This window comes from Orbicella faveolata, unplaced genomic scaffold (genome assembly GCF_042242905.1).
Source record: "Orbicella faveolata isolate gen_17 unplaced genomic scaffold, um_ofav_v1 contig_46, whole genome shotgun sequence".
Taxonomy (NCBI): domain Eukaryota; kingdom Metazoa; phylum Cnidaria; class Anthozoa; order Scleractinia; family Merulinidae; genus Orbicella; species Orbicella faveolata.
In genome coordinates this window covers 8,649,773-8,666,200 of record NW_028301576.1, presented here as the reverse complement: position 1 = coordinate 8,666,200, position 16,428 = coordinate 8,649,773, and the positions used below count along the sequence as shown (strand labels likewise).

The window sequence follows — 16,428 nt, the reverse complement described above, 5'->3', positions numbered from 1 at the left end:
ATTCGCCACTTTTCGCGACTGTTCGCCACTATTCGCACTATTTGAGACTATTCGCACTATTCGGTACTATTCGCTATTCGCTATTCGGGTTTTCCAGACACCCGAAACCAACAGAAACACCTGTCACTGAGGTTTGCTACAAAAGCGTTAATTTATCTCTCGAGGAACTCTAAACAATTACAACGATATTTTTTCTAAGACATGAACTGTTCAGACAGCCAAATTCCCCGAAACAAGTCACTTTTTTAAACATCATGAAAGCTCTCTAGGCCGCCATGTAAATGCCGCGTCACGCAAATGCGTAGAAATTCAAGCGTAGTGTATCACAAAACCAAGAACCCATTCGGAGCTAAAATTTGTATGAATATTAGTTTTCAGCTGCTCTTATACATCATTAAAGTAAAATCTTAGGAAGATCAACAGTTGTGTAGTTTGAATTTCAGTGACGTCACGTGAATTTTAGTTTACGGTATGATCTTTGCCGTTGGTTAAGTTGTTGCATCAATCGATATAGTGATTGTTCTTCAACCGAAATTTAGCTTTAGTACTCCAGAGTTTGGTAAAGCGCCGATTGAAAACATGGCATGGTTGCGACATAAATGTCCAGTCACGTGACCAAAAAATTGGCACACCAATATCGTGTCCTATAATTCTAAAGAAAAGTGACCCAATTTGAGGACTATGGTTTGGATGCTTTTGGGACAAGAAAAGATTGAAATCTGGCGTGCTTGCGCGGCGTTCTATCAACCTTGCTTCATTGTTACTTTCAAGGGTTGCGTTACATGGTCGATTTTCATTGGTTTGAAACAAAGCGCATCACGAAACGAAACGTCATCAAAGAGCCACAAAAGTTTTTTATATTCTGTTTACAACGTTTCAGCTCAATAACGTGATTTATAGCCACTTTAAAAGAAGTTTAAGTATTGGAAAAGTCTGTGCTTATGTAAATGTTGGTGAATGTTTGTTTGTTCAATACCGTTAATCAGTCGCCTTAGATATAAACCATGGGCTCTGCAAATTTGTAAATTTGTGCGAACGTATCAACGAATATCTGAACAAACGCAGAAACAACGCAGAAACCTAAAACTTGGAGAACTGTCCTGTCTATTTATCTTCGCAAATTTCTTGTCTTTATCCGCTGAATAGTTTTTGATTGCGTGACAATGATTGCGTTATTGCGTGACAATGAAAACGCTCTATGAAAATGGCCGGAAATGCGCGGAAGTGAAACTTAAGCGCATGTACAAAATTCAACCGGAAGTCCGAATATTTTCCTAGAAATCGATGGCTCCGGCCCCGACCGCTGGTCAAGGGGAACGAAGACTCTGAGTAAACAGAAAAAAGAAGGCTGAAGTTAGTAATCTGGCAAAGTTTCGAGCTTTTATCACGAAGTGAACGATTTGGCTCAAAAACAATAACTTGCGATATTTTGATATCATCTTGTACAGTCACAAGTACATTGATTACGACCACATTCAGGAAGATCGCTGCTTCGCGACAGTGTTTGTTCGGAGATTTGTTGTCATCATTTGAAAGCGCGGAAAGTGAATATTTTTATCTAACCTGCTGGTGGAGTATATTCCACCGGCGTGAGTGAATCACTGGGCGATCTATCTGGACTATACAACCAACCTAAGCTTTGGAGATGTTTGGCTCTTCGACGAATACACCTCTCGGCACTGGCACTAGCTTTGGAACAGGAACCAGTATGTATGATGCTTTAGAAATGTTTTCATAGAATACTCCTAAAGATAGTAGGAACTTGTTTCATTTTTTTCTGTACAAACGTTCGGTTTTCCGGTCATTTTGACCGGTCACGTAAGATGGATTACAAATAAATACTGTAACCAGAAAATTAAATTGCGTTATTATACAGAAGTTGAGAGCTGCAGCCTGAATAATTCTGGATCCCCTGTCCGCGGTGGTTTCAGTATTTGTCACCAGTCGAGCGTGTACAAACTTGTCTGTTTTGTTTCGATCGGAATTTCCCACTCTAAAGAAATAAAGTGTAGATAATAACATTGACGCGGGGAATACCAAAACATCCAAAAAGTTCGGTAAAGGAAGTATTAAGAGAATATCAGAAGACGAAAATCAAATATGATCGAAAAACGTGGGGAAACACAAAAGTGTTGACAACGAATATATAAATCTCAGGTCAGTGTTCAGACTGAATATAAGAGACTGTCTCTGCAAAGTCTACTCACTCATATTCGTATCAAATATAATTTTGCCTGAAACTCTAAACAGTGTTGGTTTGACAGACGGCCGTTTGATTCGAAACAAGAAGATCTTTAAGATCTTACAACCGCGCTTTTAAAATTTACTGTTTTGGTAGCATGAGTGACCCGAAGGAAAAAAAACGAAAAAAAAAACTATCGGTTTTGAACCTATTTCCAGCAAATTTGGCACACCGGAAGCTGAGAAAATTACTCTATTTCCGGCCATCATTTTTCAGCTCTTTTCGTCATATCCCCCCCTCGGGAGGGTTTTGGAAAGTTAGCGAATTAGCATACAAGTCACCGTAATGGTGATTGTTGTCGGCGAAATGTTTATTTGCTAAAAAATTGCGGCCAAATCTTTCGGAGATGGAAGTCAGGACATTTGTAAGGATACAGAAAGTAGTTTGGGACCAGTTGCTGGCTTGTAAGGCTGAAATTATCCAGAAGTAAGGTTTTTTTTTAACTTGAACGTAACGAAGGCCACGCGGTGAATAAATTATCGGCTCTTCTCACTGTCTCGTTCTGCTTTTTGTTTCGTTCTCTTTTGGAGCCCGCCGAGGTAGTTTTTTTCGTCTAAATAACCTGAGAAAAGTTCGAAAAAGATGTTCCTCTTCAATTTTCAGCTCTCAGGCAATAATCCTGGATTTTTTTGACCGAAACGTAGGTTCATGTTATGTTGTATTTCGGTGGCTGTGGGCGACCGTCGCTTCCATTGTCGACTCAAGCAATGAAGCGAGGTTACAAAAAAAAAATCTAATAATATTTAGTTCTGGTTTTGTTCGATTTCGTTGAAATTTTAATATGATGAAGCTGGATTGTTAAGGAATAGATTTTACTACTGCCGATATCAGGTGGCTATTAACGCTAAAGTGATATATCGCTTCGAAGTCAGGGTTTTGAATCTGGCGTGACTTTGTAATCTGAGATTTTTGTTGACCCTGAAGTAACAAGGTTTGGCGAATAAACATTACAGATTGCGTAATTCAAAGTTGGCCGAGTCGAGGTCTGCGTCTGGTCTCCGACGAAAAACAAGAAGATCTGTTAGATCTTATAACCGCGCGTTTAAAATTTAACTGTTTTCTTAGCACTACAGTCGCAACGCAGTGCATATTCCAAAGCAATCTTTGATGATTCATGGATTACTGTAGACATCACAGCACTTGATCAACACAAACTCTATTATCGCGCTATCAGTCGTAGCCGTTGTGACATCTCCGATGACGTAGTAGTCTTAATCTGGAACTTTCTTCGGGATATGTATGGGCATGAAGATACGAACACTATTACAAACCGCTTTCTTTCTTTAAAGTCACGATTAAATTTAATTGTTTTTTCCCTTGAGTTAAGGGTTAGCAAAGAAGTCACACGAGTCACATAATTCAAGAATTGCGTTATCTACGGCTATCTTTAGTACGGTGGTTATTTCCCTACCAATGACGTAATCTTTGCACGTTCTGACACGTTCTTTGCTTGGCTTGCAAATATTTAATTTTCCTCCGATCTATGAACTGGCTGTGATGAAACAGTCAAGGGATTTACTTCATTTGCGTAAAACCACAAGAAATACTCACAAAATTACAAATAAATTAATGACCGTCGCTTCTGCCGAAATAAACTTGCAAAGTAAACACGATCGTATTTGTCACGTAGCGAAAGTGAAAGCTGCAACGTCAGCGCATTCCATGGCTGACGTAATACCTTTTTTCACCGTATTTATTATTCCCTTTAAATCCAACGCTTTGATAAAACGAAAAGAAAATATATTTTACCCACGAAAAAGAAAACAATATCGGTAAAATTGTCCGTGTATTTATGTTTTAACAGCTTCTGGCGGAAAAAAATCACATGTTGCGTGACTCAAAGTTTGGCCGAGCGGAGGTCTGCGTCTGGTCACCGACAAAAAAAAAAAAAATAAACCACGGGTAAACCTAGAACCGCGCTCGGCCCATGGCCGCGCGGTTAAAAAAACAAGAAGATCTGTTAGATCTTATAACCGCGCTTTAAAAATGAAACGGTTCGCTTAGCACTACCGTCGGAACGCAGTGCACATTCCAAAGCAGTCATTGATGATTCTTTTCTTACTGTAGACATCACATCACTTGATCAACACAAACTGTATTATTGCACCATCAGTGGTAGCCGTTGACAAATCTCCGATGACGTAATGGTCTTAATCTAGAGCTTTCTTCGGGATATGTATGGGCATTAACGATATGAACGACACAATAATAACACTATTAACAACAGCTTTCTTTCTTAAAAGCCATGATTAAATTTGATTGGTGTTTTCCACGAGTAAAGGGCTAGCAAAGTAGTCACACAAGTCATATAAAAAAAACCCTATCCCGACCGATGTATCGATTTTGGTCACTTCAGTGACCACAGATCGAAAACGTGACAGAAAATTGGCGTTACTTTTGATTCTCACCAAATTTGTCATATCCCCCCCTCGCGAGAATTTTGTTAAGTTAGCTAATTTAGTATGCAAGCCACCGTAATGGCGGTCGCCGCGGCGAAATGTTTATTTGCTCAAAAATTGCGGCCAAATCTTTCGGAGATAGAAGTCAAGACATTTGTAAGGATACAGAAAGTAATTTGGGACCAGTTGCTGGCTTCTAAGACTGAATTTATCCAGAAGTAAGCTGTATTTTCGTTTCCGTGCCGAAAGCCACGCGATGAATTAATATTATCGGCTTTTTCTGCTGTCTTGTTCTGTTTTTTCTCTTGGTCTTTTTTGTAGTCCGCCGAGGCCAGTCTTTCGTCTAAATCAGTTGAAAAAAGTTCGAAAAAGATGTTCCCATTCAAGTTTAAGCTCTCAGCCGATAATTCTGGAGTTTTTTGGCCGAAACGTCAGCTTCGTTATGTTCGTGTTTTTCGGTTGCTATGGGCGACCATGGCTTCCTTTGTTAGGTCAAGTCTAGGGAGTGAGGTCACAAAAAAATTCTAATTAATTCTGGTTTTGTTCGATTTCTATGAAATTTTAACACGATAAAGCTGGATTGTTAAGGAATAGATTTACCGCCTGCCAATGTGTGGTAGCTATTAACGCTTAAGTGATATATCGCTTCGAAATCAGGGTTTCGAAGAGATTTTTTTGCAACGTGTGGGTTCGGCGTGATTTTGGAATCGGAGGTTTTTGTTGACCCCGAAGGAAAAAATATCCGAAAAAGGTCATTTCATCGATGATTCAAACGAATATAAATATGTATAGGTTCCGAGCGAAATTTCTGGTGAAAAAATATAATTTTTGACGAAGGCTGGGTTTTTTATTTTTTTCCCGCGAAAGTCAGTATCGGAGATGAGATTTATTAATGTTTCAATGTTTCAACAGCTTTTGGCGAGTAAACATCACAGGTTGCGTGACTCAAAATTTGGCCGAGTGAAAGCTTGGCTCTGGTCGCATACAAAACGAAAAAAAAACCACGGGTAAACCATGAACCGCGCTCGGCCCATGGCCGCGCGGTTAACAAGAAGATTTGTTAGGTCTTATAACCGCGCTTTAAAAATGAAACGGTTCGCTTAGCACTACCGTCGGAACGCAGTGCACATTCCAAAGCAGTCATTGATGATTCTTTTCTTACTGTAGACATCACATCACTTGATCAACACAAACTGTATTATTGCACCATCAATGGTAGCCGTTGACAAATCTCCGATGACGTAATTGTCTTAATCTAGAACTTTCTTCGGGATATGTATGGGCATGAACGACATGAACGACACAATAATAACACTATTAACAACAGCTTTCTTTCTTAAAAGTCATGATTAAATTTAATTGGTGTTTTCCACGAGTAAAGGGCTAGCAAAGTAGTCACACAAGTCATACAAAAAAACCCCTATCCCGACCGATGTATCGATTTTGGTCACTCCAGTGACCACAGATTGAAAACGTGACAGAAAATTGGCGTTACTTTTGATTCTCACCAAATTTGTCATGAGATTTATTAATGTTTCAACAGCTTTTGGCGAGTAAACATCACAGGTTGCGTGACTCAAAATTTGGCCGAGTGAAAGCTTGGGTCTGGTCGCCTACAAATCGAAAAAAAAACCACGGGTAAACCATGAACCGCGCTCGGCCCATGGCCGCGCGGTTAATAAACCACGGGTAGAACATGAACCGCGCTCGGCCCATGGCCGCGCGGTTAATGATTTTCCAGTCGCGTTAGGAGACATAAATAAAATATTGGCTGTATCAGACAGGTTTTTCAGAATACTCCTTGTCCGGCAGACGAAAGTTGTTTTTCAAAGTTTAATAAATAATCTCAAAGCTGAAAACTTCACGATTTCACTGTAGTGCGATATTTCGTGTGATCCCGGCACCTGGTGCATGTATAAATTGAAGTCTGTGACTAATAGGTGTCCGTACGCACTTGGCTGACAAAATTTGTTTAGCTCTACCAAAAATCTAGCCTCCGATCCAGACGCTCTTTCGGCTCGTCACGCAATCTTTCCAAAAATGTGTCCTGCTCCAAAGGACACCGGCGGTAAGGTTTGACAAAATTTGGTGGGAAAAAAAGCACCGTGCGCACTTTTATCACGGAACTGATGACAGATTTTTTTGCAAAGTAAATAAAAATTTGCCTGGTGCGTACGGGCCCTTTCAAGATTGCCGCGAAACAGTCCGGAAATGATCTTGTAAATACTCTCTATCCAGCAGTCCTTCTACTCAATAGTTTCAAACTGTACCCATTCTCCTCCCCTGTGCTACTCGTTTTATAATGTATAGTGGCTCTGCGGACTAGAAATTATTCTTGTTTACACGGCTACAGATTGCTAAAGGATACGATTTCCGTCGATGTACGAGTCGAGTGTTTTCGTTTTCTTCCGCAAATTGCAATGTTTGCCGCAAGCCTCCTTGGTAAAGTCTTTCAGTTGTCAGAATTTTTCAAGTGAAAATATTTTTGATGCAAAATTGAATTGGTGGGTTTTACGGAGACAGGCTCTTAAGTTCTAAGTTATGTTCTAAGTTCTTTGCAACGAGGCATATAATAAAACAATTATTAAAAGCTGTTTTTCGCGATATCCAGATTAATCAAGGTTTGGGTAAGTGTTATCAGTCTTGGTCTTCGGATTCCAGCTTGATAACACCTCAATACCTCACTAGCATAGTCCTTTCTCATGAGACATCTTTCACTCAACATCCTGAGTTTTAATAATAACCCTTGCTATCTTGGTAAGCCCCACTATCTGCTCAGACAGTTAACTCGCATCCTTTTAATGTTCTGAGAATTTGATAGTCCATCAAGACATCCTTTGATTGATAATTTTCTTTGTCCTTGTTACATATTTGTTAGACAAGCTACTGATACTGAAGGGAGAAGCTAGTCTTTGAACATTGAACATATAATAATATCTCTTTCTTCACCCGAAACACTTAGTATGATTTCTGTTACAGGGTTACTTGTTGCTTGTGGAACTGCAGACAAAGGGACACCTGTCAAGTTTAGTGTAAGGACTTCATATTTTTGTGCATCATGCTAACTTCCTATAAGCAGATAAAAATGTGGCTTTGATGTATTGCAATTTTAAGCATTTACACCACATTTGATTTATTGCCCACAGTTTTAGGGAAAACTTTTGAGCTTATGATGCTGTCTTTTTCTTCCAGGTTGTTCAAGGAAATGATTGTATGGTAAAAAATGGCATCACCACCAACATCAGTGTCAGACATCAGTGCATCACTGTGATGTCGAATTATGACAAAAAGAGCATAGAGGTGGGTTTTATAAATAACCAAACATTCCATTTTAGGTTAGCAGGGTTGTCAATATCCTTTTCATCAATCAGTAGTTTTACAAGTATATATGCATGTTTAGAGGCATACTTAGGCATACTTTATCTTACGGGTTGCAGTTTGTGCACAGGTATTGTATTTATTATGATATTATTATTTTTTTTAATATTGAGTTGAGTTTTGTTGTTGTTGTTGTTGTTGTTGTTGTTGTTGTTGTTGTTGCTTCGATTTCTTGTCGTTGTTCCAAAGGTCTTTCTGTGGTATATTTCGTTTTCTGTTGTACACAAAAAAACAGCACTCCAAATTCCGATTCGATATGATATGTATTCCTTATTTAATAAGTCTCCTACGTATGTTAGCGACGGAGAAGACACATTGATTTATTTAATTTTTATTTATGTTATCAGTCCCATTCCACTTTAGTTCCCGAACGTACTTTTTTCTATAGTTTACAGGAATAAATGTCCAAATGATTATCCACAAATGGCATTTGACGAATTTGCAAGAAAACTACGGCGATTATCCGACGATTATCCGACTACTGTTCATTCCCATGAAAAGAAAAGGAGGAAACCAAAGGAAAAACATCCCTTGAAGTGGATTCGAACTAGTGACGTACGCCCCCAAGATGAGAGTCAAACATTGCACTCTTGCGTTCCACCAACGGAGCTATCGCACGTAGCATCGTAGCGTCGCACGAATTTGAAACTCAATTACTGAATAGATTATCTAACAATTATTCATGAACACGCTTTACAACACTGTTCTTTTAAAATCAAACCTACGGAGATACTGCCAATTCCCAGATTCATCGCTGAAGCCACACGAGTGATTTACTTCATTACAGGGCACTATTATTAGGATACATGTACTCCGGCTACAGAGAATGTTTAAGCGCGTTCCACTTAATTAACAGTGGAGGATCCAGACCTTGAGCTGAGAAGGGGGGGGGGGGGGGGGGATTTGTTTTGCTTGTCCTGCCAGCTTTTCTTCCTTCTGTGATTTTTTCTTTTTTTTTACCCAAAATAAGCGGGGGGGGGGGGGGGGTTGGGAGCGGGCCCCTCCCCTAGATCCGCAGGAAAAATTTTAAAAAAATCTATCGACTGGAAAATTTTCGCGCGAACGTCCTCAAATAAAAACACTGGCTTAGAGAAGGTATTTGGGCTACTGAAATGGCTTCTCACAAGGATCGAATTTGATAAACATTCACATCAAAAAAGGAAGACCACAAAAATAGTACCATCCGCTATTCCAGAAAGGAAAGCATCTGGAATCCGTCGTTCGGAGAATTCCTCCTTACAGAAAAAAGACAAACAAGTGAGGGCTCCTTCTCCACTTGAAGTCATGATAGCAGGTACAAATTACGGTCACTTTTGAAATTATGTTAGATCGTGAAAGCCGTTTACGTCTACACTAGGTTTCTTTTCGAAAGAAAATAAGAACTTGAAAGGGATATTTTTGAAACTAAATTATCCCGAGAAGCTCATCGTCCCGACCATCAACAGTCTCCAGCACCCTCCAGACTTGACCTATAAACTATCGGACAGCTTCCTGCGGATCCTGACTATTCGCGACCTTACAAGAAAAATAAACTATGATTTGCAGCCAATTTTACAGGCAAAACGGTCATGGTCAGAATTGAAGCCTCCCATAGTTAACCAACAGACTGTTGTATGCGAATTTCCTTGTGATTTGATTGTGTGAGCTGCTATCGGCTATAGGTGACGCCTTCTGCGCCAACGTGTAGAGGAACATATATTAAACATTCCGTAATCGAAAAAAAAATTCAAAGACCGCCGGTGAACCTTCGTGAGAATTTTAAAATCGTTAAAAAATGCCGAGGCAAGCTTGAGTGTTAAGTTTTAGAGGCTCGTGATTAGAAAGAAAAGACCGAATTTTCGCGAAACGTTTTGTTCTAATACTTGCGTTTTTATGTTTTACTTCCTTTATTTGTTTTTCTGTATGTTTTTACCCTTTACCGCTCCAGTTCTGTTTCAAATTCGACAATGGTCATGATGACATGAAGTCGTCGAAACTTTCGTGTTATGTTTTCTATCGTTCATTGTTCTTTTGAAGTAAAATGATTTACGCTTTTATTTACGTATAGTATTTATTTATTCATTCATTTATTTTCAAAGAAAACACTTGACGCACAAATTGTTCTTTATATTTTCCTGTTCTTCCGTTTTAATTTTCTCAGCAATTATTTTGAACTGTAGAAGTTTTCCTGTCCCCCGACAATGCATTTAGAATTACGTTTTGGCAATTTCGTTATGCTAAAATTGATCACAAAACTCACTTTCTTCTTGTTGAGCAGGAGCTAAGAATAGAAGATTATGAAGCTGGACGTAAGAGGACAAGCACTGGAAGTCTGTTTGGAAATACACCTGGAACAGGATTTAGCACTTCGTCATCATTAACTGGAATACAACCAGCTACCGGATTTGGAACACCAGGTTTGGAAATAATCTACTTCATCATTAATCTATCATGCTTTGATATGAACCAGCCATTTCTTCCAGAATGATGTTAGCCAGGGGCGGATCTAGGAAGAGGGTACAGGGGCCGCGCACCCCCCGCCCCCCTCCCCTGAGATGAGGCCTTCTTCTTCTTCGTATTCGCTTTTAGAATTTGTTTACCTCACCAATCAGTTACGCCACTCCTTAGTGGCGCACCCCTCCTAAGAAAAATCCTGGATCCGCCCTTGTTAGCTGATGACATACCTTTTATTTTGCATTCTCAAACATATTTATTATTGATCAAGTTTAAACAAAGTAAATCATCACGATGACTGTTTAGGGATGTCTGATCTAAGTCAGCATAGATGTTACGATTTTATTTCTTCGCTCTTTCTTCAGTTTTAGTTTCGATTGACAAGATATATGAAACACTTAAGACAGTGTTTGACCACATTTCCAAACACCGTAACGTTCGTCAAAAATACTACCCGATGCGTCCTATTGTAAACTCTTTTCTTTGGAAATGTGGTCAAAAACGGTCTTTCCTGTCTTATGTATTCTCTCTCTTCTCTCTTATTCCTCGTCATTCTCTCTGAAAAGTAGGGCCCTGACTACTAGCTTCCATCGTTCTCGATCTTTGGCTTCCCTAGCTGTTTGCCTCTTCCCAGGTCATGCTGATGGTCTTCAACTCAGCTTGTAGAGTTCTTTTCCATGTCAAACATGGTCTTCCTCTCCTCCATTTGCCCTGTGGGTTCTAGTCCAAGGCTTGGCGGGTGATACTTGTGTGCTGTCGGCGTATGGTATGTCCAATCCATCTCCACTTCCTAGTCTGGAGGGTGTCAGTGATGGGTTCCTGCCCGGTTCTTCAACAGAGTTCTTGGTTAGAGATGCTCTCTGGCCATCTGATACGTAGAATCTGACGGAGACGGGTGTTGATGAAGACCTGAAGTTTGTGGTCTAATTTCTTGGTGCGCCTCCAGGTTTCCGCTCCGTACAAGAGAACTGATTTGACATTGCTGTTGAACAGTCTCAGTTTCGTGCGGAAACTGAGGTTTTTGCTCCTCCATACTGGTGTTAGAATGGCAAAGGCTTGACGCGTTTTGTTGATCCTAGCCTTAACGTCTTCATCTGTTCCTCCTGTCTTGCTCGCAATGCTGCCCAGGTAGGTGGAGCGATCAACTTGCTCGATGGCCTGGCCATAAACAGTGAGGGGGACTTCCTGGCTTGCATTTACTCGCATGCTCTTGGTCTTTGTGACATTGATCTCTAGACCTGCTGCCCTGGCAATATTACACAGTCTCGCGGTCTTAGCCTGCATATACCCCACCGTGTGTGAGAGTAGGCTAACGTCGTCAGCGAAGTCCAAGTCCTCCAGCTTCTGCATGAGGGTCCACTGAATGCCTCTTGGCTGTTCCATTGTTGATATACATGTTAGATGTAGCCTTGTCTCATTCTTTTGTTGACAGTGAAGGGTGCAGACAAATCAGTGTTATGGATGACTCTACAGCTGTTATCTTCATAGAAGCTCTGGATGATGTTTACGATCTTCTGGGGAATGCCATAGCTTCTCAAGATTCTCCAAATCATTGTTCTAATAATAACAATCATCATCATCATCATCATTTGTGGTTCTATCCACCATGTCAAATGCCTTTTTGAAGTCAACAAAACTAACGTACAGCGGCGACTGCATTCTACCTTCCCAGAATACTACTTTCTCCTCTCTCAATTTGGCGTCCACAGCTTTTCTTATCCTCTGCAGAATCAACCTAGTGTAGACTTTGCTTGGTAGAGATAGAAGTTGTATTACTCTCCAATTCCGGCAGTCGCTGAGATCCCCTTTCTTGGGCATCTTTACAATATAGCCTGTCTTTCATTCCATTGGTACTTCCTCCTTCTCCACGCATCCTGCAGTAGGTTTGCAGTGACCCCAGTGTCTGCTTTCATGACTCCAGATGGAATATTAACTAGACCTGGTGCCTTACCGTTTCTGATTTTCTTGATGGCCTCTACTACCTCTGTCTTGGTGATGGGGCCGAGGTTAATGTCCAGGCCGTCTCCCTCCTCAATCTCCGGTGGGTTGACAACTGGTGTGCCATTGAGCAGGCTGCCGAAGTACTCCTTCCATTCATCGAGCTGGTCTGATGTCTTACTGAGAATAGTGCCGTTGCTCCCGCGCACTGGTTTGTTCGTGTTTACTCTCCTACCTGACAGCTGACGGGTGATGTAGTAGAGGGTTTTCGTGTCGTTCTGTTGGGCTGCAGTCTCCGCTCCTTCAGCAAGTCCATTCACCATATTACTTTAGAAATATACCTCAATTTTTCCACAGCAAAGAAATGTCATAGAACTTCCTTGTTCAATACATTTATTTTGCATTTGTCACTGCCTTAATTTTCAAAATCAATATTCTAAAACTATATTATGATTACAATTGAACTGTAATTAATGTAATTGTTTATGAATTGCATACTATTGAGGTCAACTTGGCAACAGATCGGCAGTATTTTTGCAATGGTATGTTCTAAAGTGTACACTACAAGGGGTGGCGAATGGTAAATGCGAGACTTTGCGAGACGGCGAGACAAGCGGTTTCCTTTGCGAGCTCGAGACATTTTGACTTTTTAGATTACGAGACCGAGACTTCAAAGCGCTTTGAGTGCGAGCGCGAGACGTTCAGACTCTTAAAATTCGAGCCCCAGATTTTAGTTGAGAGCAAGAATGAGCTTGTACAGCCTTAAGCCAGCTTCTTGGAACTGACTGGAACTGGAAATTCGATTATAACACACGACGTTATGATATCCTAGAGAAAAAATAACTGTTTTTCTGGCGCCAAAACGGACGTTGCGGTAGGTTTTGTACCTTTTTGTGGAATTAAGACAATTAGGAGAAGTTAGGATAACTTTTTCTCGGAAAATTTGTAAGTTGCTTCATGATCATTGAAATTCAATAACAAGTGAAGCCGGAAGACGTCATTTATAAAAACAGATAAAGACACGATTCTCACAACTGGTCTAGGCTGAAATGTTATGGATTTTATCGATTTTATGGACGCCAGGATTGTTACTTTTGACTCCAGAAAATGTTAACTGAAAAATGGAGTCTACTCTTCGAGGTCCACGTCTTTTAAAATGAGTACAGACATAGCTATTTAGCTGCTGTTAGCTATAATGCTTGATCGTAAATTGATTTTCGACAATTAAAAATCAAGATAACACAATAAAAGTTTTTAAAAGATTTTATTTCTTAACTCCCTACTTTTCTTCTTTATTTGCGGGAGGACTCCCCAGAGGGCCCAATAGAGTTCGAGAGCCCGGCGGAGATGCGGAGGGGTTCCTTGTTTTCCTCATTTCTCTGGTGTTGATTTAGGTCTTTCGATCCAAGAGACGGGAGTTATTGTTTTACGGCTGGAGCTGACGGACTGTTAAAACACTGCGTAACTGTTCCCTTCAGGATTGCATTGTTGGTCGGTCATAAAAAGTCCGATTTAGTGATTAGAAAAGTTTTTTTCATGATTCCTTTGTTTTCATCTCAGGGGGATCAGGGTTTATATTTGGCAGCCGAACGCCTACGACAACTCCTGCCCCATTTTTAGTGCAGAGTGCACTATTGGGATGGTTATGGGGGTTGCCTGCCGCTAAGGAACTAAGGCACTATGGCGCTATGGCGCTATGGCGCTATGGCACTATGGCACTATGGCACTATGGCCCTATGGCGCTAAGGTGTAAACTTTAATGTTTGTTTAATTAATTAATTTCAATTAATTAATTAGTCTAGAGGCAAGGAAGTAATGGGAGTAGGGTGGGAAAGGTACATGTGTACTCTACGTAAAACACATTCCATCGCCGTCGCTTAACTTTGAACATCGCAAAGCTATATATTTGTTTCAGGTAACCCTTTGCTCTCCTTGTGGTACCATTCTCCTTAGAACAAAACTAATTTGCCCTAAACGCATGCGTAGATTAGTTAGGGTTCGTGGCTTCTATATTAGGTGAAGGATACATTGTATACGGAATCACGCACAAATGTTGAGTGGTTTTCCTTATGGTAGAGCTCAACATGTAAGACGCATGCGTTCTAGCATTGTTAGTGTTATACACTATCTTTACACACAGTATTTTATATATCGTGTCATGTGACCAAGGACGGCAGTTATTTTTCAGGTAGCGCCAGTTGTCCCTTTTTATTGCAAAAGTGAAACGTTACTGTGGCTGCGTAGCTTTTAGAATTACAAACAGGTCGGTTCAACAGATATCATCTGCTGTTTTCAATCTACAATAGTGTTCTTGTCAGAGTTCAAATATATTGCTTCTCCTTAGCGACTTGTTTATTTCTTGCCTTAATTGTGTCTGTAAGAGAGACCAAAAAGTTCTCAAGTTAGTGGCGTTAATACTCCGCAAATTGTGAATTTGTAACAAAAAAAACCAGGAAAATGCTCAAATATTGCTGCAGACGCCGTGGCACCTAATGAAAGCGCAAATTAATTTAATCAGTTTTTGAGGAGACTCATTCATATCGGCCAAGTAGCGCTGTTTATCTTCAATACTTTTCGTTGAAAAGCTTCTCAGCCATCAATATCGTTGTGTGTTAATTTTGAATTGTTTTATTGTTAACAACAAAGGTGGCAACAGAAAAAGAAAGTGGTATTTCGTGACTATCTAATAATTAAATTAGTTCTTGTTCATCGGTAAAAATTTGCATTTTCAGTAAAACATCGTCTCTGTTCCGTTTCTTCATCACTACATCAGATATTTAACTTTCTTTCATTTATCTCCAAAAAACAAGGACATCTTCCGTATGTTTTGGAGAAAACAGGGGTTTCATATTAGATGGCTTTGCGAGGAAAACAAAAGTATCAAGTTACAAAGTTGGCGTGAAGAGTTAAATTGTCACGTTTGCTGCTTCAGCGTATTGTTGAATTTAAAATGAACGAAAATCAACTTAAAGCACCAGTAGTAATTAATTTGTGCGTAATGTTTGGACCTTGAATGAAAATACAACCTTGAAACATACACACTGCAAAGGGGGAAAGCCGTAGCAGACTACCAAGATAGACACAAACCGGAAGTGAACCGAGTAGGGGTGAGTACTTATGGGACTACTGTACCAGAGCTATCAATTGCGCTCTGCACTATCTGAGATTGTCTCACTAGTCAGATATCTCACTGGCTAAATAGTAGTTTATTGTGCTGTATATAATATGGGATTTTATTTTTTATTTTAAATATCAATACTATTTTATTTATTTATTTATTTATATATTTATTTATCTATTTATTTATTCTTTTATTTATTTTTTTCTCGGAGAAATTAGCTATACAGCTACTCTTGTAAATCCGAGGTGAAATAAAGGTGATGAATGATATGTATGATGATATGTTTAACTAAATTCTATTGATTTTGTCGATTGCCCACCGTGAGTAAAATGCAAAATAATTTTTTGTTGCTATTGGTCTTTGTAAACATCACACTCAGAATTCTTTGATGATTGTATTGCTATAGTGATTTGTCCTTGAGCAGCACTTTCTTTACTGCTTTCTCAGGAAGCTTGTTTGGCAGTATTTCTACGACAGGTGGACTGTTTGGCCAGCAGCAAACAACAGGAGGACTTGGTGGGAATGCCGGCAGCCTGTTTGGTACTCCAGCATTATCTACAACTGGGACCAGATTTGGATCAACAAGTATATTTGGACAAAGCAGCAGTGGACAGACGGTATATGATCACTCTTCCTTACTTTACATTTATTGAATTTCTGCAGGTGCATGTGATAAGCCCAAAAGCGGAGCTCCTGGGTCGGGTTCTTCAAAGCACGATTAAGCTAACCGGGCGGAAGCAAGAATTTTGATTTGAGTTTTGTAAATCTGGGGTGAGGTTTTCTGTTTGTATTGTTTGGCTCTCCCTTTTGGGTTTGAATAACCTCAAACTACACAAAACATAAGCAGTCAAAAAACAGTTTTATACAAAAAAAAATATATTTATACCTCGACAGGAGCCCATCAATGGGCTCCTGAC

The 16,428-nt window shown here is 39.9% G+C and overlaps 1 protein-coding gene across 1 annotated transcript in view; it reads left to right on the top strand.

Moving 5' to 3' along the window:
* The first annotated feature begins 1,324 nt into the window (after positions 1 to 1,324).
* Positions 1,325 to 16,428, top strand: part of LOC110050913 (uncharacterized) — a 54,731-nt gene continuing 39,627 nt past the window's right edge. Inside the window, exons 1-5 of the mRNA XM_089276956.1 lie at positions 1,325 to 1,706; positions 7,621 to 7,673; positions 7,834 to 7,941; positions 10,277 to 10,415; positions 15,959 to 16,128. Coding sequence (XP_089133082.1) covers positions 1,646 to 1,706; positions 7,621 to 7,673; positions 7,834 to 7,941; positions 10,277 to 10,415; positions 15,959 to 16,128 — 531 coding nt within the window. The 5' untranslated portion in view covers positions 1,325 to 1,645. The remainder of the gene's footprint in view (positions 1,707 to 7,620; positions 7,674 to 7,833; positions 7,942 to 10,276; positions 10,416 to 15,958; positions 16,129 to 16,428) is intronic.